Genomic DNA, 26,419 nt, shown 5'->3' with positions numbered 1-26,419 from the left:
TCGCCGCTAGGTGGCTCTAGTTGTCAAGTAAAGTTTTAAACTTCTCTAGCTCGCGATCCACGAATACGGATTCCCGGATAAACTGATACGGTTGATCAAGGCGACGATGGATCGAGTGATGTGCGTAGTTCGAGTATCAGGGACACTCTCGAGTCGCTTCGAATCTCGCAGAGGGCTACGGCAAGGTGATGGTCTTTCGTGCTTGCTGTTCAACATTGCTTTGGAGGGTGTAATAAGAAGAGCGGGGATAAACACGAGTGGGACGATTTTCACGAAGTCCGTTCAGCTGCTTGGTTTCGCCGATGATATTGATATTATTGCTCGTAAATTTGAGACGATGGCGGAAACGTACATCCGACTAAAGAGTGAAGCCAGGATTAGTCATTAATGTGTCGAAAACAAAGTACATGATGGAAAAGGGCTCCAGGGAGGAATCACCGCGCCCGCCACCCCGAATTCATATCGACGGTGATGAAATCGAGGCGGTTGAAGAATTCGTGTACTTGGGCTCACTGGTGACCGACGACAACGACACCAGCAGAGAAATTCAGAGGCGCATTGTGGCAGGAAATCGTGCCTACTTTGGACTCCGCAAAACTCTACGATCGAATAAAGTTCGCCGTAACACGAAGTTAACCATCTACAAAACGCTGATTAGACCGGTCGTCCTCTATGGGCACGAAACATGGACCCTACGTGCAGAGGACCAACGCGCCCTTGGAGTTTTCGAACGGAAGGTGTTGCGTACCATCTACGGCGGAGTGCAGATGGAAGACGGGACTTGGAGAAGGCGAATGAACCACGAGCTGCATCAGCTGCTGAGAGAACCAACCATCGTCCATACCGCGAAACTCGGGAGGCTACGGTGGGCGGGTCACGTCATCAGGATGTCGGATAACAACCCGACTAAAATGGTTCTCGAGAGTCATCCAACCGGTACAAGAAGACGTGGAGCGCAGCGAGCTAGGTGGGTCGACCAAGTGGAGGACGATCTGCGGACCCTACGCAGAGTGCGGAACTGGAGACAAACAGCCATGGACCGAGTGGAATGGAGGCGGCTACTATGTACAGCAGAGGCCACCCCGGCCTTAGCCTGACCGGTAAGGTAAGTAAGCTCGCGATCCAGAGCAGATTTCAGTATCGTCTTCGGCAAAGTTCTTCAGGAAGTCAAAAGTCATCTTCTGATTAAAAATATAGTTTGTGAATTTGCCGTTAGGTGGCGCTAATTGTCATGTAATGTTTTAAAACTCTATCTCAGGATCTACAGCAGATAGAATAGTACTGCCTTCGGCAAAGTTCAACAGGAAGCCAAGAGCATTCTGGTGATAAAACAATAAATTGGTGATTTAGCTGCTTGGTGATGCCAGGCTGCTCGGAATCCATAGCAGATAGAAAAGTGTTATCTTTGACAATTTTCTTCAGAAAGTATAGACTATAGAACAACCTGGCGATTCAACAATTAGTAGGTAGTTCGCCGCTACGTGGTGGTAATTGGCAAATAGAATTTTGACATCTCTATCTTGGATCCAGACCTGGGTTGACAATCGTCGTTCTCTTCACCGCCGCGCAAAGAAAAAAAAATCACATTATCCCGATAGAACAACATTGACGACTAGCTTTTTCACTGCCGGTAAAGGGTTCCACGATGAACCCGAGGATAAACCTCAATGATAAATAGTCGACCACCAATGTTTTTGTCATCCTTCTTGTTCCTTGTAAACGAGCGCCGACCGGCCAAGGAACCGCCACCAGGAAGTGGCATTTGTTAGTGTTTCAGCGCGTATGCTATTGTTGCACCGCAATAGTTCTGCTGCTCAATAGTAATCCCAAGTAACATGCTTGTCACATAAGAGTGGAACAAAAGCTTGTTGCTGTAACTTTTAGGTGACAAGTGCGTTTCTTGGGAATTATTGACAATTCAGAGGTCCGATGTTTGATCCCAGATGCGAACTTTTTTGTATATATATTGAAATTCATATTTGTGTGTTACTGTGCGACAACATAGAGTCCGTCCACAGACAAACAGACGTAACACTCATAAACATGGCTTGGCACGTGCATTTAAAGATCAATTCAAATTTCATTTAATTTCCACTATCCTTCCACCAGAGGCGCTAGTGTTCGATCGTTTTGTCGTTTGCCAGTGTACACGTTGCTGAATCATGCAATCGACAGTATCTCGAGCGGTTCTTCGAACAGGTGGCTGTGTGCTCATGGAAAATATACCGGGCAAAAGTTTTTGATGAATTCCCTCTAAAAGTTATGTCTGTTTGTCTGGGCTTCGTTGCTTAGCGCACTTGAGCGAAGAGCGAAACAAAACGACGAAAGATTTCATTTTTCTTAAAAATGCAAGCCCTTCATGCAACTAATTGTTGAATCACCAGATTGCTCTTGACTTCCAGAAGAACTTTGCCCAAGACGACCCTCTTCTATCTGCTCTGGATCCCTAGATAGAGAAGTTTGAAGCTTTACTTGACAACTAGCGTCACCTAGCGGCGTAATCACCAACTAATTATTAATTCACTAGATAGCTCTTGATTTCCTGAAGAAATTTGCCGAAGACGACACTTTTCTATCTGCGCTGGATCGCGAGCTAGAGGCAAAATCACCACCTAATGGCGAAATCACCAACTAAATGTTAAATCACCAGATAGGTCTTGACTTTCAAAAGCACTTTGCCGAATATGAAACTTTTCGATCTGCTTTGGATCCCGAGATAGCGGAGTTCGAAACTTTACATGCCAACTAGTGCCACTTAGCGGCGAAATCACCAACTAATTGTTGAATCACAAGATTTTTCTTGACTTCCTGAAGAACTTTGCCGAAGACGATTCTCTTCTATCAGCTCTGGATCGCGAGCTAAAGAAGTTTAAAATTTTACTTAACAACTAGCGCCACCTAGCAACGGTGAAGAGAACGACGATTGTCAACCCTGGTCTGGATCCAAGATAGAGATGTTCAAAATTCTATTTGCCAATTACCACCACGTAGCGGCGAATTACCTACTAATTCTTGTACCGACTTTTCGAACCCTCTAAGCAGAATACCCTCTTTGAATGAGTGTAATCAGTTTCGTACCTTTTAATTCCGCCCTATGTTGCTTATCCTTTGACAGATACGCGTATTTCGACTACCACTTGTAATCTTCCTCAGTGTCAGTTATCCACTAACTGGATAACTGACACTGAGGAAGATTACAAGTGGTAGTCGAAATACGCGTATCTGTCAAAGGATAAGCAACATAGGGCGGAATTAAAAGGTACGAAACTGATTACCTACTAATTGTTGAATCACCAGGTTGTTCTATAGTCTATACTTTCTGAAGAAAGTTGCCAAAGATAACACTTTCCTATCTGCTATGGATTCCGAGCAGCCTGGCATCACCTACCAGCTAAATCACCAATTTATTGTTTTATCACCAGAAAGCTCTTGGCTTCCTGTTGAACTTTGCCGAAGGCAGTACTGTTCTATCTGCTATAGATCCTGAGATAGAGTTTTAAAACATTACATGACAATTAGCGCCACCTAACGGCAAATTCACAAACTATATTTTTAATCAGAAGATGACTCTTGACTTCCTGAAGAACTTTGCTGAAGACGACACTTTTCTATCTGCTCTGGATCGCGAGCTAGAGAAGTTTGAAACTTTACTTGACAACTAGCGTCACCTAGCGGCGAAATCACAAACTAATTGTTCATTCACTATATAGCTCTTGACTTCCTGTAGAACTTTGCCGAAGACGACACTTATCTATCTGCTCTGAATAGCGAGTCAGAGAAGTTAAAAATTTTACTTGACAAAAAGCGCCACCTAGCGGTGAAATCACAAACTAAATGTTATTTAATTAGATAGCTCTTGACTTCCTGAAGAACTTTGCCGAAGACGACACTTTTCTATCTGCTCTGGATCGCGAGCTACAGAAGTTTGAAACTTTACTTGACAACTAACACATCACCAACTAAATGTTGAATCACCAGATAGGTTTTTACTTCCTGAAAAACTCTGACGAAGACGGCACTATTTTAACTGATCTGGATCGCGAGCTATTGAAGTTTGAAACTTTACTTGACAACTAGCGTCACCTAGCGGCGAAATTACGAACTAAATGTTAAGTCATTAGATAGCTCTTGACTTCCTGAAGAACTTTGCCGAAGACGATACTTTTCGATCTGCTTTGGATCCCGAGATAGCGGAGTTTGAAACTTTACTTGAAAACTAGTGCCACCTAGTGGCGAAATCACCAACTAATTGTTACATCACAAGATTGTTCTTGACTTCCTGAAGAACTTTGCTGAAGACGACTCTCTTCTATCTGCTCTGGATCGCGAGCTACAGAAGTTTAAAATTTTACTTAACAACTAGCGCCACCTAGCAACGAAATCATCAACTAAATATTGAATCACCAGATAGGTTTTTACTTCCCGAAAAACTCTAACGAAGACGGCACTTTTCTATCTGATCTGGATCGTGAGCTAGAGAAGTTTGAAACTTTACTTGACAACTAGCAGCACCTAGCGGCGAAATCACAAACTAATTGGTTAACCACCAGATTGTTCTTGACCTACTGAACAACTTTGCCGAAGACAGCATTGTTCCAAATCAAGTAGATCTTGAGATATCGCAAGCGATAACTTATGAGTGCTACTACTGGCGAGTGAACATAAGCAACCACTTCTACATAGCGCCTCTATCGGCCAAATTGCCAACTAATTGGATGTTAGTTCGCATTGTGTGGTAGATCTATTACTGCACCCCCGAACTAACCGTGTAGTAGGAGTCAAGACTGTATTGTGTTCGTCACTGGATAGCCCGTGGTCTAGCCAATAAATTTGTCGAAGACACCACCTACTCAAATTATCACGTTATTGAGATACACACATATACGTTTGTACTTTTGCATCCAGTTTGTATGCACACTAGCACCACCTATCGGTTGAATTCCTACTTACTTGGTTCGTCACTGGATAGTCCATGGTCCAGCCAACAACTTTGTCGAAGACACCACACAGTTAAATTATCACGTTATTGAGATACACGCATATACGTTAATACTTTTGCATGCAGTTTGTATGCACACTAGCGCCGCCCAGCGATGGATTTGCCAATGATTTAGTTCATCACTGGACAGCTTTTGACCATGCCAACAACTTTGCCGAAGATACCAAGTTTTTATAAAGCAATATCGCAAGAATATTTACAATCCTAACTATCTCATTTTTATCAGGTACTTGCGTCTCCATCCAGCGACGGGTGGTGACGCCGCAGATGGCTGTTACCACCCCTTCAACACGCAAAACGTGCAGTGATGCCAATTAAAGAAGCTAGAAATCATGCGAATAAAATGTCCATTGTTTCGAAATTTAATAACGCCCTTATCTTAAGTGCAACTAAAAAGTTGTCTTCTAACAAAATATTCCCTAATATATGCACTAAATCTTCAGGGGGGGAGCGGATTTTTAGAGTTGCTTTAATGTGCCTTTTTCTTCAAAAGTTTGAAAAGTTGGATTTCCCCATACTGAAAAATTAAAATTCCCATATAAAACTTCAAGTCAATTGCGGACTAGCTTACCGATTTTTTAGAATTTTTAAATTTTGCAGGGCTTCATTTGGGTCCATTTGCAACCATTTGTGACTATTCGGGATTGTGTATTCGCAATTTTGCAAAAATCGACACGGCCTAGTGAGTCACCTCATTCGAGTCTAGATTTCTCACTTCGATATTCAAGCCAAGCTGCGTCAAGTCATTCCATTCGTAGAAAGAGAACATTTCTTCATTGTTGATTATTCCCTGTTTGGATAGAGAACCTAATTCGGACACCAATATTCTAGCTAATATTTATCTATACTAGTGTTTAGTCACCGTTACTTATTGTCATCTACGAAATTCTGATACGTGAACTGACTGAAGACCTTATGCGTTTACCTCAACGGCGCTCTGATCCCGATGTGCAGAGTAAGCTCGATCGCTCTCCGGCAGAAGGTCTCACCATCAACACCGACAAGACTAATTTGCTCTTTGGAATGGAGTGACGTGAGGCAGTTCCACTCGAATATCGAGGTAAAAAATCTCGACTCGATATTGTACAAATCCAGCTGGGTCACGTCACTTTATTTGTAAAATGAGCACAAAAATCATTGTGAATACCAACCTTCAAACCTTGAAAACGTTCAAACACCACGAAAAGCAATAATAGAGTAAACGGATTGATTCAACGGCAACGAATTAAGGACATCGATAGGAATGTCGGATCTTGGAGCGTGAGAACTTTGAATGAACCCGCATCTGTTGAGCTCCTGGCTCGTAAACTGCAGATGTCGGCGTTTATTTGGCAGTTTTCCACGAGATACGCTGGCACAAACCCGGAGAACGCAAATTCCGAGCGGTGGATCCCATCGCCAACACTTTCTTCAAATACCACATCTACTACAGAGGCGACGGCGATAAGGCAGAACTTGGAGTTGGCGTCATAGGTAGTGATCGGAAAGCAGACGAAGTGAGTTATTCGGTGGAAGCAGATAAGCGACCGAATCTGTGTGTTAAGGATGAAGGGCAAATTCTTCAACTACAGCCTGATCAGCATCTATGCGTCAACGAACGATAAACCTGATGACATGAAGGATGAGTTTTACGGAGGTGCCCAAAACAAGATCATTGGGACGGTTGGTTCCGTTGGAACGCGTGCTGGTCGACGGGCGACATTTTTCGGACGTAGTAGTAGATGTGTGAAATCCGGGCGCGATTATCCAGCGTCACAACAGAATGATGCGTTTCAATATCCAACGCTTGTCATCCGAAGGGATTTCTGCACATTATCATCAGAAGCTGAACGAGAGGATAAGAAAGACCAACGAATCTGGAGATGTCAGCAGTTTATGGGGGTTTATCCATGAAGCAGAGGTGATAGGTACCGCTCAGCGACGCCAACGTAATATGGTTGGTTCGACGAGGAATGTCAACGAGTGACAAACGAAAAGAATGCCGCCCAAAAGTCGAATGCTAGTGGCGTGTACCTCTCGGCTCAACAGGGAGCAATGTAGGTTGGCAAGAGCAGCAGAGAAACGAATCCACCGTAGTAAATCCACGGCAGCACAAAGAGAGTGTGATTACTGAAACGCAGGAAAGCATGGACAGGAGCGATATGCGGAGGTTTTATGTAGCTGTCAATGGTGCGCAGCACAAGACTGCGCCAGTGTTTGCCATGTGCAATGAACGGGAAAGAAATTTGCTGACAGACAAAACAATGGTAGCCAGGTGGAAGGAGCACTTCGAAGATTTGTTGAATGTGTTGAATGGTAGCAGTGAATGAGCACCCAGAAACAGGATTACAATTCCCTTAAGGAGCTGAAAAACAACACGGCTTCTGGGAAGGAGGATATACCGGTCGAACTTCTTAAGCATGGAAACGAACAGATACATCAATCAATCCACTAGATTATTGTAAAGATTTGGGAGGATGAGGAATTGCCTACTAACTGGTTGGATGGCCTCATATGCCTAATCTACAATAAGACAGAGGAGTCCTTCGTCGGTGAATACCATGCTGGTTTTCGTGACCGATCACGGATTAGATGTTTAACCTGCAGATGATCCTAGATAAATTTTGGAAATATAACTTGCAGGCCCACCATCTGTTCGTTGATTTTAACCCTCGAGCGATCGCGCTGTTGTATTTTGTACAACACGATGAAAAAATCTCGCTTTTTGTACTCAGCATTAGCGTGGTGCTGACGCAAAGTATATAAATATGTACCAAGGTAAGAGATTCCCGTAAATGTCAAAAATGAGACTCACCAACACATCTGCGTTAGTTATGAAAAGTTGGTGTTTTTACACTAAAATGTCATTATTTCAGCAAAGTTTGTGAAGTTTTGTTAGTTTGGATGTTTCTAAATGCTAAAAAAATATGTTTAGAATCAATTATAAAAAAATTGTTACCGATTTTCAAATGGCGATATTTTCTGTTTTATTGCATGGAGGTCACATTTAATCCAGTCAGATGCAATAAAATAATAGCTTCTAAGATGGGAGTGCTTAATTTCTTAAGAAAGTTTGCTAAATAGTGATGTGCCCATACAAATCAGCGCAAACTTCATAACTATTTTTTGCTTTTTTCCTTTTCTCACTAATCCGTGAATATTAGCGGGAATCTCTTACCTTGGTATTTACATACTTTGGTGCTGACGCAGGTAGTCAACCGCGCGAGTTACGGAAGGTTAAGCAGCGTACGATTCTTTGAAAAGATATTAGCTTTGGCAGATAATGTCGGAACATGGTTTACCGGCGAAAATAATTAGGCTGATAGGTACGTGCCACGTTGGATGCATCAAAATCAAGTATTCGGATCGCATATGAAGTGTCTACCTCGTTTGTAGTGCAACAAATTTGCAGTTATCGCACCGCTATCCGTCAAAACGGTGCGCCATGTTAGCCTAAATGAACAGCCGAATGAATTTTACGTTCATTTAACGTGAATTGATGGGCTGTTGACGCCTGTCTGACGTTACTTACCTTACACGGAGAGACAAAACTACCCAAAAGTGAGTTCTTTCCACCCAACTTCGGGGTTGCGTGCGTCAAGCCAATTTTGAGTTGATGGAATCGATGTTTTTGTTGGGTTGTTCCCGCTTGCTTCCATGTGAAAAAATACCTAATTTTAAGTTTTTTCCACCCAACCGACTAGGTTGTATTCACTCAAATTTGAGTACTGTGCTATAAACTCAGTTTTGGCTTGACGCACGGAACTGCAAAAGTTGGGCTGTTTCTCTCTTCACTCTCTGACAACAACAGAAAGAGCGCATGGAAAGGGAGATGAAAAAGAACTCAAAATTGAGTTTAAAAGTACCTAATTTTGAGTTTTTCAGTTTCTCCGTGTACCGATCAGGCTAAGGCCGGGGTGGCATCTGCTGTACATAGTAGCCGCCTCCATTCCACTCGGTCCATGGCTGTTTGTGTTGGGGTACCACCCTATTTGCCTTCGCTCCCGGCTGTCACCCGACAGCGAGCCCGAGAGATGACACCCAACCGGGTGCTTTGTGTTAACGTCATCAGTGCAATTGTATCACTACACGCCGGTCGCACATTTTAATACGTTTATTGTTTCTCGTTATTATAGTTAATAAAAGTATATTTGTTTGTTACGTAATTCTACTCGGCTTAATCACACATCGTAACAAAGTGGCGACGAGTCGGTAAAAAGTCGTGCCGGTTGTTTTTCTCGCGAAAATCGCAATCAAAAAGTCGCGTCGAGTGTGTCTTTTGTGTTCGCCATGCCAGGTCCATTGCCACCCCCCGGTGCAGCAGCGCTTGCAGCTGGCTCCAATGCGGACCAACCGTTTAAGGAAACCATTTTGCAGCTGCTAAACAATCAACATACGTTGATGACCCGCATGGCAGAACAAATGGCGAGCATTCAGGGAAACGTCCAGAACGCCAATCGAAACGAGTTGGTGCTAGATTCCCTCGCGAGCAATATCACCGAGTTCGCTTACGACCTGGAAAAGGGATGCTCGTTCGACGCTTGGTTCTCCAGGTATGCGGATTTATTCGAAAAAGACGCCTCCAAGCTGGACGACGACGCAAAGGTACGACTGCTGCTCCGCAAACTCAACCCCGCCGCACACGAAAGGTACACTTCGTTCATTCTCCCCAAGCTCTCGAAGGAATTTTCCTTCGACGAAACGGTTGCCAAATTACAAACCATTTTTGGTAGCCCCGTTTCGACCTTCCATCGCCGGTACCAGTGCCTGCAGACGGCGAAGGATGAGAACGAAGATTTCATCTCCTACTCCTGCAAAGTCAACCGCGCTTGTGTCGATTTCAAGCTGCAGGAGCTCAAAGAAGACCAGTTTAAGTGCCTGATTTTTGTGTGCGGGTTGAAGTCACCCAGGGATGCTGCGCCTGCTTTCGAAAATCAACGAGACGCAGGACATAACGCTGGAAAAGGTAGTGGAGGAGTGCAAGAGTTTGATAAACTTGAAGAAGGACACCGTACTCATCGGGAGTCAGTCTGCCTCCACCTCCGGTGCTGCTGCAACGCATGCTGTTCGAGCGAATTCTCCCAACGGCAACCGCCGTAAGAAGGACAAGTTTGGTGGCAACAAATCCGACACGCCTAAAACGCCGTGTTGGTCATGCGGCGGCATGCATTTCTCCAGCCAGTGCAGCTTCAAGAACCACAAATGCCGTGACTGTGGCCGAACCGGCCATAAGGAAGGCTATTGTTCCTGTTTCGCATCCAAGCCAAGCTCCAAGAAGAACAAGGGGAAGCAGCAAAACAAACACCACGCATCCAAGATCGTGACCGTGAAAAATGTGAACCGCAACCGGCGGTACGTGGAGACAGCGATCAACGGGGTTCCAGTCGACTTGCAGCTGGACTCAGGCTCGGACATAACGATCATCTCCAGGCAGAACTGGATCAAAGTCGGAGCACCCCAAACGTCTCCCCCCGATTGTCAAGTGCAGACCGCATCTGGCGACAGATCGGGCATCGAGTCCATGTTTCGAGCATCGTACACCATCGGCGGAACGCAAAAGGAAGGTAACTGTTACGTTTGTTGTGCTGACCTTTCTCTGAATGTTTTAGGCTCAGACCTCATGGATGAGTTTGGGCTCTGGGACGTTCCGTTTTCGTCGTTCTGCAAACTGGTCGGCAGCTCGCAACCAAGCCAGCAGGTGCTCGAAATGAAGGAGAAGTTCCCCGAAGTGTTCACCAACCGTATGGGACTGTGCACCAAAACACAGGTGCATCTCACGCTCAAGCCGAAGCGACCAGTTTCCTACAACATGGAGGCCGTTGTTGAGGACGAGCTGAAGCGGCTGGAGGATTCTGGTATCATCACTCCTATCACCTATGCGGATTGGGCGGCACCAATTGTCGTCGTTCGCAAGCCCGATCGCACCGTTCGCATTTGCGCGGACTTCTCCACCGGGCTAAACAGTGCACTTGAATCAAACAACTATCCACTCCCACTCCCAGAGGACATTTTCAACCGGATGGCGCATTGCACGATGTTCAGCCACATAGATCTGTCGGACGCGTATCTTCAGGTTGAGGTCGACGAGGAAAGCAAGAAACTTCTCACCATCAACACCCACAAGGGGCTCTACCGCTTCAACCGGCTTTCCCCCGGTGTCAAGAGCGCCCCTGGCGCTTTCCAACAGATTATGGATGCCATGCTGAGTGGTATCCCGTGCACCTGTCCGTACCTCGACGACATCCTGATCGGTGGACGAACCGCCGAAGAGCACAAGCGGAACTTGTACCTTGTTCTACAGCGCCTACAAGAGTACGGGTTCACAGTCAAGCTCGAGAAGTGCCGTTTCTTCATGCGCCAAGTAAAGTACCTAGGACAGCTTCTGGATTCGGAGGGCACCCGCCCTGATCCGGACAAGGTGAAGGCAATCATCAACATGCCTCCGCCTCACGATGTTTCCACACTTCGATCGTACCTAGGTGCGGTAAACTATTATGGCAAGTACATACGAGAAATGCGCACCTTACGCCAACCGCTGGACGAGCTACTCAAGGAGGGTTCCAGCTTCCAATGGTCTGATGCTTGCCAACGTTCTTTCGACCGTTTTAAGGAAATTCTTCAATCGCCGCTCATGCTGACGCACTACAACCCTCGTCTAGAGATTGTCGTGTCCGCAGATGCGTCGAATGTGGGCATCGGCGCCCGCATTGCACACCGATTTCCCGACGGACAAGAGAAGGCCATCTACCACGCATCCCGAAGCTTGACGCCCGCCGAATCTCGTTACAGCCAGATAGAGAAGGAAGCTCTAGGTCTGCTGTATGCAGTCACAAAGTTCCACAGGATGATCTACGGAAGGCAGTTTGTTCTCCAAACCGATCACAAACCGCTCTTAGCGATTTTCGGTTCCAAGCGTGGTATCCCACCATACACCGCCAACCGCCTACAGAGGTGGGCCCTCACCATGCTCTTGTATGACTTCCGGATCGAGTACGTCTCCACAGACCACTTCGGGCACGCAGACATCCTCTCTCGCCTAATCAACTCACACGTTAAGCCAGACGAGGATTTCATCATTGCCTCGATTGAGGTCGAAACAGTCATCTGCAACGTCGTCTGTCAATCCATCGAGCATCTCCCGATCTCGTACAAGACGATAGCCGCCGAGACCAGCCAGGATCGGACATTGCAGAAAGTTATGGAGTACGTGCAGAAAGGTTGGCCAAGCGATGCAAAATCTCTCTCCGGAACACCGGAGGTTCAGCAGTTCTTCGCGCGTCGTGACTCGCTGTACGCAGCTCAGAAAGTCCTGATGTACAGTGACCGGATTGTGGTGTCGAAGAAATTACAGCAGAAAGTCCTTGAGCAACTGCACAGAGGACATCCTGGTATCGATCGCATGAGGCCATTAGCTAGAAATTTCGTTTATTGGCCCAACATCGATGACCAAATCACCGCTTTAGTACGCTCTTGCCAAGAATGTGCCTCGGTCGCAAAAACTGACACCAAAACAAAGCTCGAGTCGTGGCCAATTCCCGAAAAACCTTGGCAAAGAGTGCACGCAGATTTCGCTGGACCCATCAACGACACGTACTTCCTGCTAGTGGTGGACTCGTATTCGAAATGGCCGGAAATCATTCCGACCAAGCGCATTACCACCGCTGCGACAATTTCCAGTCTTCGAAAAATCTTTGGGAGATTCGGAATGCCGGAAGTTCTGGTGACCGACAATGGGCCGCAGCTAACCAGCGACGTCTTCGAAGAGTTCTGTGAAGCAAATGGGATTATGCACCTCAAGACAGCACCGTTTCAACCCCAAAGCAACGGCCAGGCGGAACGCTTCGTCGATACGTTTAAAAGGACCGTCAAGAAAATCCAAGCGGGAGGGGAAGACCTGGACGAAGCACTCGACATCTTCCTTACCTGCTACCGATCAACTCCGTGCAGAAATGCACCTGGTGGGAAATCGCCCGCTGAAATCCTGATCGGTCGTCCGCTGCGCACGTCTCTGGAACTCCTTCGTCCACCCAGCAAGTTCACCAAGGCTACCAACAGCAAGCAAGATCGACAGTTCAACGAAAAGCATGGTGCCAAAGAGAAGAACTTTGAAGTGCAAGACAAGGTGTACGCCCAAGTGCACCAAGGCAACAACTGGAGCTGGGTCGCCGGAGAAATCGTGGAACGTGTCGGACGAGTGATGTACAACGTGTGGCTCCGCTCCCACAGTAACCAACTGCGGAAACGCTACAATGATGTCAACGAAGTACCGAACCAAGTTGAACCGTCCATCCCTTTGGACATACTGCTGGGCGCTTGGGGTCTCAATCAACCTGAAGACTCCCATGCATCCAGTGTAGAACCGCCACCTGCAGAACCGGAAGGATTCGACGACATGCAACGAGAGTTCCTGCGAGAGCTATTCGAGTCAACGAACCAACCACGTCGACCTCGGGTACCAGCTAGAGCAATCGACCCGGATGAAGCGCTCCTGCGTCGCTCCTCGAGACAGCGGCATACACCGGTGCGCTACGAACCGTACCAGCTCTACTAAAAGGGGAGGTGTTGGGGTACCACCCTATTTGCCTTCGCTCCCGGCTGTCACCCGACAGCGAGCCCGAGAGATGACACCCAACCGGGTGCTTTGTGTTAACGTCATCAGTGCAATTGTATCACTACACGCCGGTCGCACATTTTAATACGTTTATTGTTTCTCGTTATTATAGTTAATAAAAGTATATTTGTTTGTTACGTAATTCTACTCGGCTTAATCACACATCGTAACAGTTTGTCTCCAGTTCCGCACTCTGCGTAGGGTCCGTAGATCGTCCTCCTCTTGGTCGACCCACCTAGCTCGCTGCGCTCCACGTCTTCTTGTACCGGTCGGATGACTCTCGAGAACCATTTTAGTCGGGTTGCTATCCGACATCCTGATGACGTGACCCGCCCACCGTAGCCTCCCAAGTTTCGCGGTATGGATGATGGTTGGTTCTCTCAGCAGCTAATGCAGGTCGTGGTTCATTCTCCTTCTTCAAGTCCCGTCTTCCATGTGCACTCCGCCGTAGATGGTACGCAACACCTTCCGTTCGAAAACTCCAAGGGCGCGTTGGTCCTCTGCACGTAGGGTCCATGTTTCGTGCCCATAGAGGACGATCGGTCTAATCAGCGTTTTGTAGATAGTTAACTTCGTCTTACGGCGAACTTTATTCGATCGTAGAGTTCTGCACGATTTCCTGCCACAATGCGCCTCTGAATTTCTCTGCTGGAGTTGTTGTCGGCGGTCACCAGTGAGCCCAAGTATGTACACGAATTCTTCAACCGCCTCGATTTCATCACCGTCGATATGAAGTCGGGGTGGCGGGCGCGGTGATTCCTCCCTAGAGCCCTTTGCCATCATGTACTTTGTCTTCGACACATTAATGACTAATCCGATTCGCCTGGCTTCACTCTTTAGTCGGATGTACGTTTCCGCCATCGTCTCAAATTTACGAGCAATAATATCAATATCATCGGCGAAACCAAGCAGCTGAACGGACTTCGTGAAAATCGTCCCACTCGTGTTTATCCCGCTCTCCTTATTACACCCTCTAAAGCAATGTTGAACAGCAAGCACGAAAGACTGTCACCTTGCCGTAACCCTCTGCGAGATTCGAAGGGACACGAGAGTGTCCCTGATCCTCGAGCTACGCACATCACTCAATCCATCGTCGCCTTGATCAATCGTATCAGTTTATCCGGGAATCCGTATTCGTGCATGCTACATACCTCTGCCATAGCTGTTCTCGATCGATTGTATCCTACGCCGATTCGAAATCGATGAACAAGTGATGTGTGGGCACGTTCTATTCGCGGTATTTCTGCAACACCTGGCGGATGGCGAACATCTGGTCCGGAGGATGTAAGCCTGTTTTTCTGATGTTTTGTATGGGAAAAATTAAAAAATCGTCAAATATTGGGGAGGGCAAACCTATGCTTGCTAACCCCCCCCCCCCCCCCCCTTTCCTAAGTTGGCGCCTATACATCTTGCCCAACACTATAAATCCTGTTTCCAGTTCATTGGCGGTGCCACAGCTTTGGTAGAAGGTAGCCGCTCGATGCCCGCTTTTCCACACTTTCTGTCCAGCCCAACAAAGTTCCTGCAACGCCATGATGTCGAAGTTGCGGGGATGTACTTCGTCGTAAATTATCCTGTCACATCCGGAGAAACCTAGTGACTTGCAATTCCATGTTCCAAGTTTCCAATCGTAGTCCTTATTTCGTCGCGTGGGTCTTTGCCGATTGTATCGAGTCGTATTTTCTCCCTGAACAGACGCTGTTTGAGCCGCACCTCCAATATACCGATCCTTGCTTCCAGCAACTTTCTATTAGTAAGGAGTTTGTGCACCAACTTACTTCTCGGCGCCATATTGATTTTTTTTCACACCGGAAATTCACGTAACTTTCGTTTCACGGAGACTTCCAAGTCGAAAGTACACTAACACAAACGCATTAAATCGATTTACGTGAAGATACGGTAGATTTGACCAAACAGGGTAGTGCGTAAGACATGATTATCGAGTGATGGTTACCAATGTCACGTAACTTTTGAGGTTTTCAGAATAAGGATGAGTTACGCGATATTTCACGTAAACCGGACGTGAAAATTCTTCAGAGTGCACCGGAGTACGTGGATTTCTTATCATAATTCGAGTCCTGATTTGTTCATCGAGCACATGTGCTGCACAAGGATGTGAAAGCATTTTCAACAGTGTAATTTCCACATGGCTTGGTCAGCCGCAGCAAAATCAACAAATTATATGAATTAAATGGTCAAAATTAGATGTTTGTCCAGATTTTGTTCCAATGAAGGCTGTTGTAACAAAATTTCAAAAACGTTTGTACTGTATCAAATTACATATAAGTGTTTCAACATTTACGTTTCATCCATATATTCAAGCTTAAGCAAAACATAAATTCAAATAATATTTAAAACTCCAGCATTTTATAAAAACATACCTTGGAATAAAGATCAGAGCCGATTTCTACTTCTGTCGGTTGGTCGCTTCTTCCACTTCGGCATCTATGGCAGCTCGCGCCCGATGGGCATTATCAACGTAGTACAGATATACCTGCATCAATCCCGCACGATACTTCCGGATGTACGTATCGAACAGCGGATGGTCCGGATGCAGATGACCGTATTGCTGCATGAAGCGACGAAGGGTCACCAGCTGACCCTCGGGACCATCCCCGCCGAACAGTTTGCGCCGAAGCTCATCGACATCACCGGACGGAATCGGAAGCGGTGCGTTTGAGTTGGCCACTCGAGACCCGGCCGGTTTGCAAACCGGACAAATGCACTTGAACTGCATGGCGAGCTGTCTGGCGTAGGGATTGTCATGACCCATGTCGCCCTCTACGTGCATAATGTTGTACGACGTGAGAATCTGCTCGTTAGGTTGGATTCGACGCAGCACTACGAATACCATGCGGCCATCACTGGTTATGGCAAACGTATTCGGAATGCAGGCGTGGTTGCAAATCGCTGCAATCGTGTACAGTTTTTGGGTTTCTAAGTTGGCCAGGAACAGCGCCGTTCGGATGTAGTCGTGGATGCAGTGCAGCATGAAGTCCTTTTGGGCATCTGTGACGAAAAGCGAGGCGACGGGGGCATGATCCATTAGGATTAAATAGTACAGCGCTGCCTGGACGCGCGTGAAATCCTTCTTCAAATTTATTTCCGGAATTGAAGTTTGATGAAACACTTTGAACTCCTCCAGAGTTATGTTTCCCTCATCTGCTATGCCGGAAGTACTGCAAGCAAATTCTTACATTAAATAAAAGTATCTATTGAGCTTCCCCGGAAAATCTTACCGAGTGTAGTCCAGCGAAAACGGATCCGATCCGGATCGCTTATGTGCCTTACAAAATTCCATCATTTTGTCTACGTCGTCGTTGAACAGGGTCAGCCCACGGAAAAACATCCGAACTCCTATGCGGGCTGCCCCGTACGAGATGTGATCGAGTTTTTCGCCTATGCCGCACTCGAAACGGTGGACAACTTTCATGTCCACTTGCCGACACTCCTTGGAACAGTACACCACCGATGCACAACGGACACACGGAACGGGGGAAGCATCCATGGTGTACGCGCAACACTGGCACAGCAGATACTTTTTGGCCCGGTTGACCGAACAAGCGGTCAGTTCCTCTTCCAGTATGACGTCACCGGCTTCGAAACCCCGTTCGGCTACCATACTTCGGCCATAGCCCGGAAGTACCTTCATTGTAATACCATCGGCTAGGAACGGAATTTTGGGATTTGCTGAGACGTTCAGTTTGAAGGGCGAAACCTTATTCGGGCGACAACCGGAATGACCACCCGCGATCATCAGCTTGCATTCCGATTCCCGTTTCAGTAGTTTCGGCATCAGCTCGTCGGGGTAATGATGCTTCTTTGCCAAGGCAATGGCCAGCAAAGTGAACTCGTACTCCCGTGCTGAGAAGAGGACGGCTGAGCTGAAATTAATCCAGAATTAGGAATCTCTTTGCGTCTTGCCTAGCAGCTGACCCACTTACCAGTTGGCATACGCCATTCCAAGATCCTTCGAGTCCTCCGTGGCCCAGCAGACACTTTCGATGTACTTTTCCAACGCAAAACTCTGCATCTGTTTGTGGTAAAACTGGTTACCTTCCAGCCGACATTGACCAGCTTTTACATTGTCCTTGGTCCGTTCCGGAACGTCAACTTTCGGCCCGTATCGGCTCAAGTAATCCCGGTAGGCGGCAACATCGCGCAGACGCAGGTGGGGAGCCTTGGAATGGATCTTCTCAAACAATTTCCTCGGGACATCTCCCATGGCGGCTTCGTAGAGGCCATTGATAGCTTGCATTTTTGCAAAATTTAATTTTCTATTTTCTGTAATCCTCTCTAAATTTGGCGAAACAAATTTTTTTGAGACGTTTCAGAACGCTTTCGCAGCAGACTTCAACTGACAGCAAACTTCACGCGCAGGCCGCCGGCCATCAAGCTGCATGCTGTGAGATTTTTTTTTTTTTTCTCCCTTTTTGGCACAGACCTACTGGTCCATATCGCAACTGTGAGATTTTGACTTTTCTCTTAGCCTGTGCACAGGTCCGTATTAAGGGTTGTAAGGGCCCGGGGCTCGAACGGCAGTGGGGGCTCCTCGGAGAGATGCAAGAAAGGGAACATTCAAAAATTACGTCCAACATTTGGGGGAGGGGGGGGGGTCTAGAAAAGTGTGACAGTACGTGTATTGGGTATAGGAAAAGTGCGTGACAGAGGGGGGAGGGGGGGTCTAGAAATCCCGAAAAACGATGGACGTAATATTTGAATCTTCCCAAAGATGCAGCAACTTCGAGCAAGTTTACACGGAGAAAAATGGATATACTTGTTAGCTTATTAGATAATCAAAATTATTCATTTTGAAGATTTAAACATTGAACTGTTTAAAAAATATGCATTTCGTTCATTTATATTATACACTCCTAAGGATTTCTGATAATTATTGGCTTCCGTGAATATCGGGATCAGGGGGTGGGAAACTCGGCACAAAGTGCCCGGCACACTTTCGGCACACTCACCGGCACATTAATGGAGCTAGCTGTCATAAAACTGGCAACACTTTTTGTGCGTTTTTTTTTTGCTGGAGAAGAAACAAAATAATGAAGACAACAGGGGGTGGGAAACTCGGCACACTTGATTTTGTGCCAAACGTGCCGGTGATGTGCCGAAGTGTGCCGGCGTGCTGGCAGTTATGCTGTCAGTTGATTCAGTACATTTTATGCATCTGGCAACCTTTCTCTTGTTTTGATTTCGCTTTGATGTGTTCCTGATTCTTCGTAATCATAACCAAAAAATTCGCTGATTCGGCAGCGGCCTGTGAACTGAGAAATTTGCGGGAGCTCGATGGCCAAATCTATCCTAGAACGCACTAGAACAGAACATTGACTAAAACGCCAAATTTTAGATCATCATTACTTGTCTTTGCCCTAATCATGCATTTCATCCAAAATTCTTCTGCGAAACCATCGCAGATCTGTTATTTCAAAGGATTTGCAACTTCGTTTTTCGGGTTACAAAACATTCGATGTCTTCGGAATGCATTTGAAACGGTCTGAACCCCCGTCATGCTTGAAATTCAGTATGAAATTAAAGAATATGCTCGAGAATATGAGAGTTAGACTTAGAATCCTGCCTGGAATTAGATTGCAATTGCAACAGCCGGAACAGTTGCATTTTTTAATCAGTGTTACAAGTTGTCTTCATTATTTTGTTTCTTCTCCAGCAAAAAAAAAAAACGCACAAAAAGTGTTGCCAGTTTTATGACAGCTAGCTCCATTAATGTGGCGGTGAGTGTGCCGAAAGTGTGCCGGGCACTTTGTGCCGAGTTTCCCACCCCCTGAGTGCGTTCTAGGATAGATTTGGCCATCGAGCTCCCGCAAATTTCTCAGTTCACAGGCCGCTGCCGAATCAGCGAATTTTTTGGTTATGATTACGAAGAATCAGGAACACATCAAAGCGAAATCAAAACAAGAGAAAGGTTGCCAGATGCATAAAATGTACTGAATCAACTGACAGCATAACTGCCAGCACGCCGGCACACTTCGGCACATCACCGGCACGTTTGGCACAAAATCAAGTGTGCCGAGTTTCCCACCCCCTGATCGGGATGCTGTTTTTACTCTAAGGACTTATGCAAATATTATAACTACCAACCGCCATTGATTCATAGTGGATCTGTTTCTTCTGAGGATGTTTTTTCGTGATTTTCTTTATTTCGGTAAGTAAAAGTGAGGTTTTTGTTTGATGTGCAATAAAATCCATCATTTTTTTATCCCATCAGTCACAGGAATGATCAAATTCCTGCACCTGAATGGACCCGGAAAACTTGGAACGGCGGAGGAACTTTGACCAACCGAAATACGTTTATTCTATTTTCCGTAAGTACTTTGTGCACATTTTCCTAAAAAGCATCGAAACTGAAAATTTATATTTCCTTATCAGATCTCGTCACCACCGGAAAGCCACATTTATACAGTGTTAGCCAACAAACTGATCCACAAAACATGGAGCAACGTACAACGGTGGAGGAATCTCGGAAGACGCTTCTGGTGCACCTACTCGTCGCTTTTATGAATATCTCCAGCTAATATAGTTTCGTGTTAGATTTATTGTATATTATTAAGGGTTAAGCCAATAAAATTGTTATGTATTTTGTATTCTTCAACTGAAATTATTGCATTTTTCTTATTTATCGCAATTGAAAAAAAAAAAAACAAAAACAAATTGAAATATGCATCGACAAATATATTTGACATATGCATTCCAATGCAAAACACCAATATATGCATTGAATGAATAACCACAAAAATATGCATTCCAAAGGGTGGGCAGATCGAATATGGTTTTAGTAAGGATTTTATGCATTTTAGCATTTTCCAATCTATCCGTGTAACCTGCGTCCCACACGCAGAAAAATAAATTGTAAACACAATTAAATTCTAGTTCAAATCAACCGATTTTTCAGTTTACTATAGCGACAAACTGATTTCTAGTTTAAACTGAATTGTTCTATTGTTTGATAATACAAATATTTTCATTTGTCGAAATTTTTGACTGTTTGTTAAAACAAACAGAGATATGGTATTTTCAACATGAACTAATGGATTGATTCAAACGACTGTACTTTTGCCACTAACAAACCCGGAATGTGATTGTGTTGGTGACGGCAGCAACTGCGGCAGCTCGGAAATCTATTTTTAGACCGTCGGTAAGCGGATGGGAAGGAGAACGACTACAAAAAAGACAAAAAAGGCGAAACCGATCAACTTTTTGTGGATGCTGTCGTGAGTACCTGCGCGTTTTCCATCACGGCCAAAGCTGCACTTGGAAGTTGGCGTGATGGATTTGCTGCACCTTCTTCGTTGTGGCGATGTTGGGGTAAGCATTTTATAGATGTGTGAGTGCTTTCGGACCATGTTTATGGTTTTATTTTGTTGAAACAAATGAAATTTTTGACATTGTATGAAATGATGGTAATCGGTTGTTTTTATCGATAAACTCTAAATGAAATCAATTAAATATAACATTGGAATAAGTAAATTCTCAGTTTGAAAATCAACCATGCGTTTTATTGTTTTAAACAAGCGCCATTTTTCTGCGTGAGGGAAACGTTTCCCTATGAAAACATTAAACAAAAAATTGCTATTATCTTTTGCTGCTTGAGAGAGAAGGGTGATGAGGGCCAGATTGCCTTATGAGCCTCTGCACGAATTTGCCCTGTCCTGCTCACTCCCACGGAACATTTGAAAACAGCGCGCACAGTAAGTCAAATTTGACTTTTACTGTGCGCGCTGTGTTCAAATTTTCTGTGGGAGTGAGCAGTAGGCGAGATTCGTGAAGGCTCATTCTCGCCTGAAGATGCCAGTTAGGAGTCGTCCATAAATGACGTAACGTTTTAGGGGCGAGGGGGAGCCTCTGAATTTGCTACGAGCCATGTATTAGGTATGGGAAAATAGGCTACGAGGGAGGAGGGGGGTATTGAAAATTTCTAAAAAAAAATCTACGTCATTCATGGATGGCCCCTTAGTCCCAAGCAGATATCTCATTAATTCATTGTGTGAGTGTGGCTGGTCTGGCGATATTGGAATAATATTTACGGGCCGGATGGTCAATCAAGTAACATCGTTAATTAAACCTGATGGTATTCCTGTTTTGGCCTAGAATCGAATCATTACACAAATAATTATAGATTGAGTTTAAATAAGGGCGAAAGTAACAAGAGCAAGTTCTCTTCATCGACTCTCTCTTCTACAAATTAAAGTAACAAGATGCAAATTCAATCACACTTTTTTACACTTAGACCAAAGAATAATAATATCAAGAATGCTTACTCCGCTGATGCTCGGGGGGACACTACCGCAGCGCTATCTGCGGATAAAAGTTCAACCTCGATGTGGTAGTGTGCGTTACTGGTTGTATGCGGATACCAAAACATACGCACACCACCTTCTCTTATGACAAATCACAAACGCTGTTACAGAGAGCTTCCACCGTGCTACGCTTAGAGAGCGCCACTTGTCTTGTCGCTTGACGTTTACATAGAAAAAGGCAAGAGATGGCATTCTTTCTATTTTTATTCTTTGCTTAGACGCTAGATTGCATCGCAAACTAGCGATTTATGACTAAAAAGAGCAATCATACTTGCATCTTGTCACTTTAATTTGAAGAAGTGAGAGTCGATGAAGAGAACTCGCTCATGCTACTTTCGCCCTTATTTAAACTCAATCTAGAATTATTATCATAAAAATGTTTGACATTTTGGGTGTTCGATTTATGCCTGTATTACAGTTACTATAGTAACAGCAGGTAACCGAGTGCGTGACTGCTAAACTGTTAAACTAATCACAGCTCACGTGCACTGACTAATTGAGCTAGTTCCTCAAATCCAACCGTTTCTTCCGAACTCAGCTACAGATACTAATCTCATTTATATCTCAGATTCCATTCATTGATGCTTTCGGAATAGAGGAGCACCTAGCCGAGCCGCTCAGTCTCAATAATGACGTGTTAGGTACATTAAATAACTTCGAGTCAATCGAACATCTCCGGGTTCGCTAGCTGGAACCGTTTAGATCCAATTTGGATTTCTGAGCACGGCATTTGTGGCATGCCACATTGCAAAACTGAGTTAGAAAAATGTTGTTTAGGAAATAATGATCCGATAACTCTTCAGGTTTTTAAGTATGTACATGGTCCTATATCGATGCTTATATCTAATACAGTTCAGTTTGCTAATTTTGTATTCACACAATTACAATATCCGTATATCCTATATCGGATTGCGCACATTTGAATAGGTATCACTGCATACAATATGTAAAGCTTAAAGTTCCCCTCAAAGCTCTCCATACAATATTGTATGCAAGATTGAAGTCAGAATGTGTCTTCTATCCATTATGTAAGCTCCGCAGACATCGCCCGATATATCTGCGACGACGAACGATGAAGAATGGCAAATTGTTATTGAATACATTTCACAGCTTGGTGGTGATTGAACTAATCACGTATTGAAATGTGTTTCTCAACACTTCCCCACAATTTGTACATTCAGCATGTTGAACAATCTTGTATGCGTAACTTTAGGTAACCCCTTAGTAAACGCATCGGCTGGCTGATCTACGCTTGGGATGAATTGTAATTGGAGCTTGCCTTGTTTGATGAGGTCCCGCACAAACAGGTATTTTATGTCCAGGTGTTTCATTCTCTGATGTGACCTCGGTTCCTCCGCTATGTTGATGCATGGAATACTATCTTCCATAATGATGAATGGTTTTATTACTACATCCAGTTCGTTAAGAAGTTGTGTTAACCACACTCCTTCTTTTGTTGCTGCACAAAGTGCTATTAATTCTGCTTCACTGGTGGATAGACTTACTGTCGGTTGTCGTTTCGTTGACCACGAAACTAGATTCCCGTAGAATTGAAATGCGTATCCTGATATTGATTTTCTATCATCAGGATCATTTGCAAAATCTGCATCTCCGAAACCAACCAGAGCAGGAAATCCGCTTCGCTTCTCGTATACTATTTTCGTATTGCTTGTTCCTCGTAGGTATCTCAGAATTCGTTTTAATCCAGACCAGTGCCAATCTGTAGCACAATTTGTGTATTTGCTCAAGATGCTAACCGCAGCGCAAATATCCGGTCTAGATGTGATTGAAAGATATTGTAGGCATCCTAGCAATTCTCTAAAGGGTTGTTCTGTAACTTTCTCCTCAGACTTTGACCATTTAGTGTTTGTATCCAATGGTGTGCCCACCGGTTTACACTCGGCCATTCCAAACCGTTTGAGAAGTTTTTCAATGTATTGTGATTGAGAAATTTCTATCGTCTGATTTTCAAAATCACGATTTATATCCATTCCCAAGAAATGCTTAACCTCCGACAAATCTTTCATTTGGAATAACCTTCCTAGTTTCTCTTTGATCCAAGAGACATCGTCAATATTCTTGGCTATCACCAAAATATCATCTACATAGAGTATCAGTATTATTCCTTTGGTTTTCGACTTGTAGATGCAACAGTCATTTTTAAGAGGGATAAAATCAAGTGTTTTCATAGCATCATCGAAACGCTTATTCCAAGATCTGCTTGCCTGTTTCAATCCATATAAGCTTTTATGTAAATGAACTATTTGACCCTGTCCATTCTCATTTCTTGGAAGTCTCATATAGATTTCTTCATCCAATTCTCCATTCAAAAATGCAGTCTTGACGTCCATTTGATGCACTAGTAACTTATGCTCATTAGCTAGCGCTAGCGCCAATCGCACACTTTCTAGTTTGGCTACAGGTGCGTATGTATCGCTGTAGTCAAATCCAGGCCGCTGAGAACATCCTTTTGCGACTAACCTTGCTTTATATCTTCCATCTTCCTTGATTGCAAAAACCCACTTAGAGTGGATTGGTTTTAATCCATTTGGCACACAGTTAACCACTGTCCAAGTTTCATTTTGGTGTAATGCATCAAGCTCGTTTTTAATCGCCAGTTTCCATTCTTCCCAGTCTGCGGTTTTCTTCAATTCTTCGATGTTTTGGGGAATTTCTTCGTTGCATATTGCCGCTACTTTTGCTGTGTAGTCCGAATACCAGATAGGCGCTTTCTTTTCTCGTTTGCTTCGTCGTAATGATTGCTGCTCCTCATCTTCATCGTCAGCTTGACTTTCATACGTACTTTCATAATCAGTTTCACCAACCGATTCTTCAAGAAAATCACGATTTTCTAGGTCATCGTTGACTAACGTACCCAAGTAACCACTAAGCCGAAAAAATGGCATTAAGTAGGTTCTATAGTCGAATAAAAAACATGATTAACAGAGCTGATTAGAACTATACGCTGTAATAGAACTGCTCAAGAGCCGCTGTTGGCGAAATATTCGGCTAATATACGGCCAACTTCAACCTTCCGTACCGAGTCTCTGGAGTTGAAAGGTGTCAAAATGGGGCAAAGAAAAAAATGAAAAAAAAAACAGATTTGTTTATCTGCTGTTCTGTTCTTGCATGCGCTCTTAACTGATATTTTTTTGCTGCTGGATCCAGATTTCAGGTGATGTCCTCGAGGTTTCTCTTCGTCGATTGTCGTCGCTTTTGCCGTCTGCTCTATCAGCGCAACATGGATTTGGCTCTGCATAGTACAGTATTTGAACCAATCCAAAATTAGAAAATGCATTAATGTTGTGGCCCAACAGACATGATACAATTCGAAATAGACTAAAGTGCCCCACACAATGCATACGTTTGCGTGTGCGTGACAGTAGTTTGACACATTTCCCATGGGAAAACTGTCAAAAAAACGCAAACCTCGACGGAACGGACGCTATGTGCTCCAGGCTTAAGAAGCTGACCGAATGCAAAGGACGAATGATAAATATATTTATCTTTATTGAAAGAGATTTGCAGCACAGTTCTTGGCTGAATCATTTCTGAAGAAAACTTGATAACTTGATGATATTGTTGAAGCGGAGTTTAAATTTGAGGAATAGCCAACCGGTGGCGTTGAAGAAGAAGAGGGATTCAACTTGGGATTCGTGCTACGGTTTGTTTTTATTGAAACGGTTACTTGAAGAGGTTTTATCGAGAGTCCAGATATAGTCACAATCTTCGGGGAAACAGAACTCCGTTTCTCATTCTGAATGGTAAATGTAATACTTCTGCCTGCCTTTAAAATTATACTAATTTTAAATTACTGCTCAATTTCATCCCAAAACTTCTTCATCATCTATCAGCTTTTCTGTTGTTGTTATCGGTGTCCGATGGAAATCTGTTTTGATTGACATAAATGTCATGAGTGCTAGGCCGTTTGACAGCACTGACAGGTACTATATTCGGCTTAAGAGCACAAAGCTAAATACCACTACAAGATAACATTATATAACAATATACGGCCTAGTCTAGTGCTTACAATACCTAGTGCCTATACACATTTGAAAATTTAGTATAGAGCTTGCTGGCACTGAAATGCCATTGATTGGCTTTTATTACGCTTCCAACAGTGCTTAGTGGTTTCCTGGGTACGATCCTCAATGCAATCATCATTCCTCAGATTTTCCTCTGGTTCTTCATCCAATTGTTGCTCCACAAGATCTTCACTGTCTTCACTAGACATATTGTTGTCATCAAATCGTGCACCCACAATCAATTCTTGACCAGAAGATTTCCCAGGGTTTGAATCAGCTGATCCAAGTTCACGATTGACTATGACAGACTCATCGAATACAACGTTTCTACCGATTTCGATAGAATTTGTATCTTTGTTCCATAATCTAAATCCATTGTTTGCGTACCCCACAAAAATCAACGGTTTAGTTTTGGAGTCTAACTTTCGACGCCTTTCCTTAGGAATCTGTTTGAAGGCTGTGCAGCCGAAAATCCTCAGGTGCT

General features: G+C 44.5%; 2 protein-coding genes and 1 long non-coding RNA gene across 3 annotated transcripts; 2 read left to right on the top strand and 1 right to left on the bottom strand.

The window, feature by feature from the left end:
• The first annotated feature begins 9,268 nt into the window (after positions 1-9,268).
• Positions 9,269-13,529, top strand: LOC134286943 (uncharacterized protein K02A2.6-like). Its single transcript, XM_062848655.1, has 3 exons — positions 9,269-9,809; positions 9,889-10,542; positions 10,588-13,529. The coding sequence occupies exons 1-3, from the start codon at positions 9,269-9,271 to the stop codon at positions 13,527-13,529; spliced, it is 4,137 nt and encodes a 1,378-aa protein (XP_062704639.1).
• Positions 13,530-15,895: 2,366 nt separating this feature from the next.
• Positions 15,896-17,978, bottom strand: LOC109414840 (uncharacterized). The gene is made up of 3 exons (XM_019688684.3): positions 17,534-17,978; positions 16,829-17,473; positions 15,896-16,768 (listed from the first exon to the last, which is right to left on the bottom strand). Exons 1-3 carry the CDS (start codon positions 17,845-17,847, stop codon positions 15,997-15,999), a joined length of 1,731 nt encoding a protein of 576 aa, XP_019544229.2. The 5' UTR covers positions 17,848-17,978; the 3' UTR covers positions 15,896-15,996.
• Positions 17,979-18,657: 679 nt separating this feature from the next.
• Positions 18,658-20,422, top strand: LOC134287443 (uncharacterized). The gene is made up of 3 exons (XR_009997306.1): positions 18,658-19,758; positions 19,822-19,918; positions 19,983-20,422. It is a non-coding gene; the product is annotated as an uncharacterized LOC134287443 (long non-coding RNA).
• Positions 20,423-26,419: the final 5,997 nt, after the last annotated feature.

This window comes from Aedes albopictus, chromosome 2 (assembly GCF_035046485.1).
Source record: "Aedes albopictus strain Foshan chromosome 2, AalbF5, whole genome shotgun sequence".
NCBI classification, from domain to species: Eukaryota; Metazoa; Arthropoda; class Insecta; order Diptera; family Culicidae; genus Aedes; species Aedes albopictus.
This window is presented reverse-complemented; position numbering and strand designations above follow the sequence as displayed.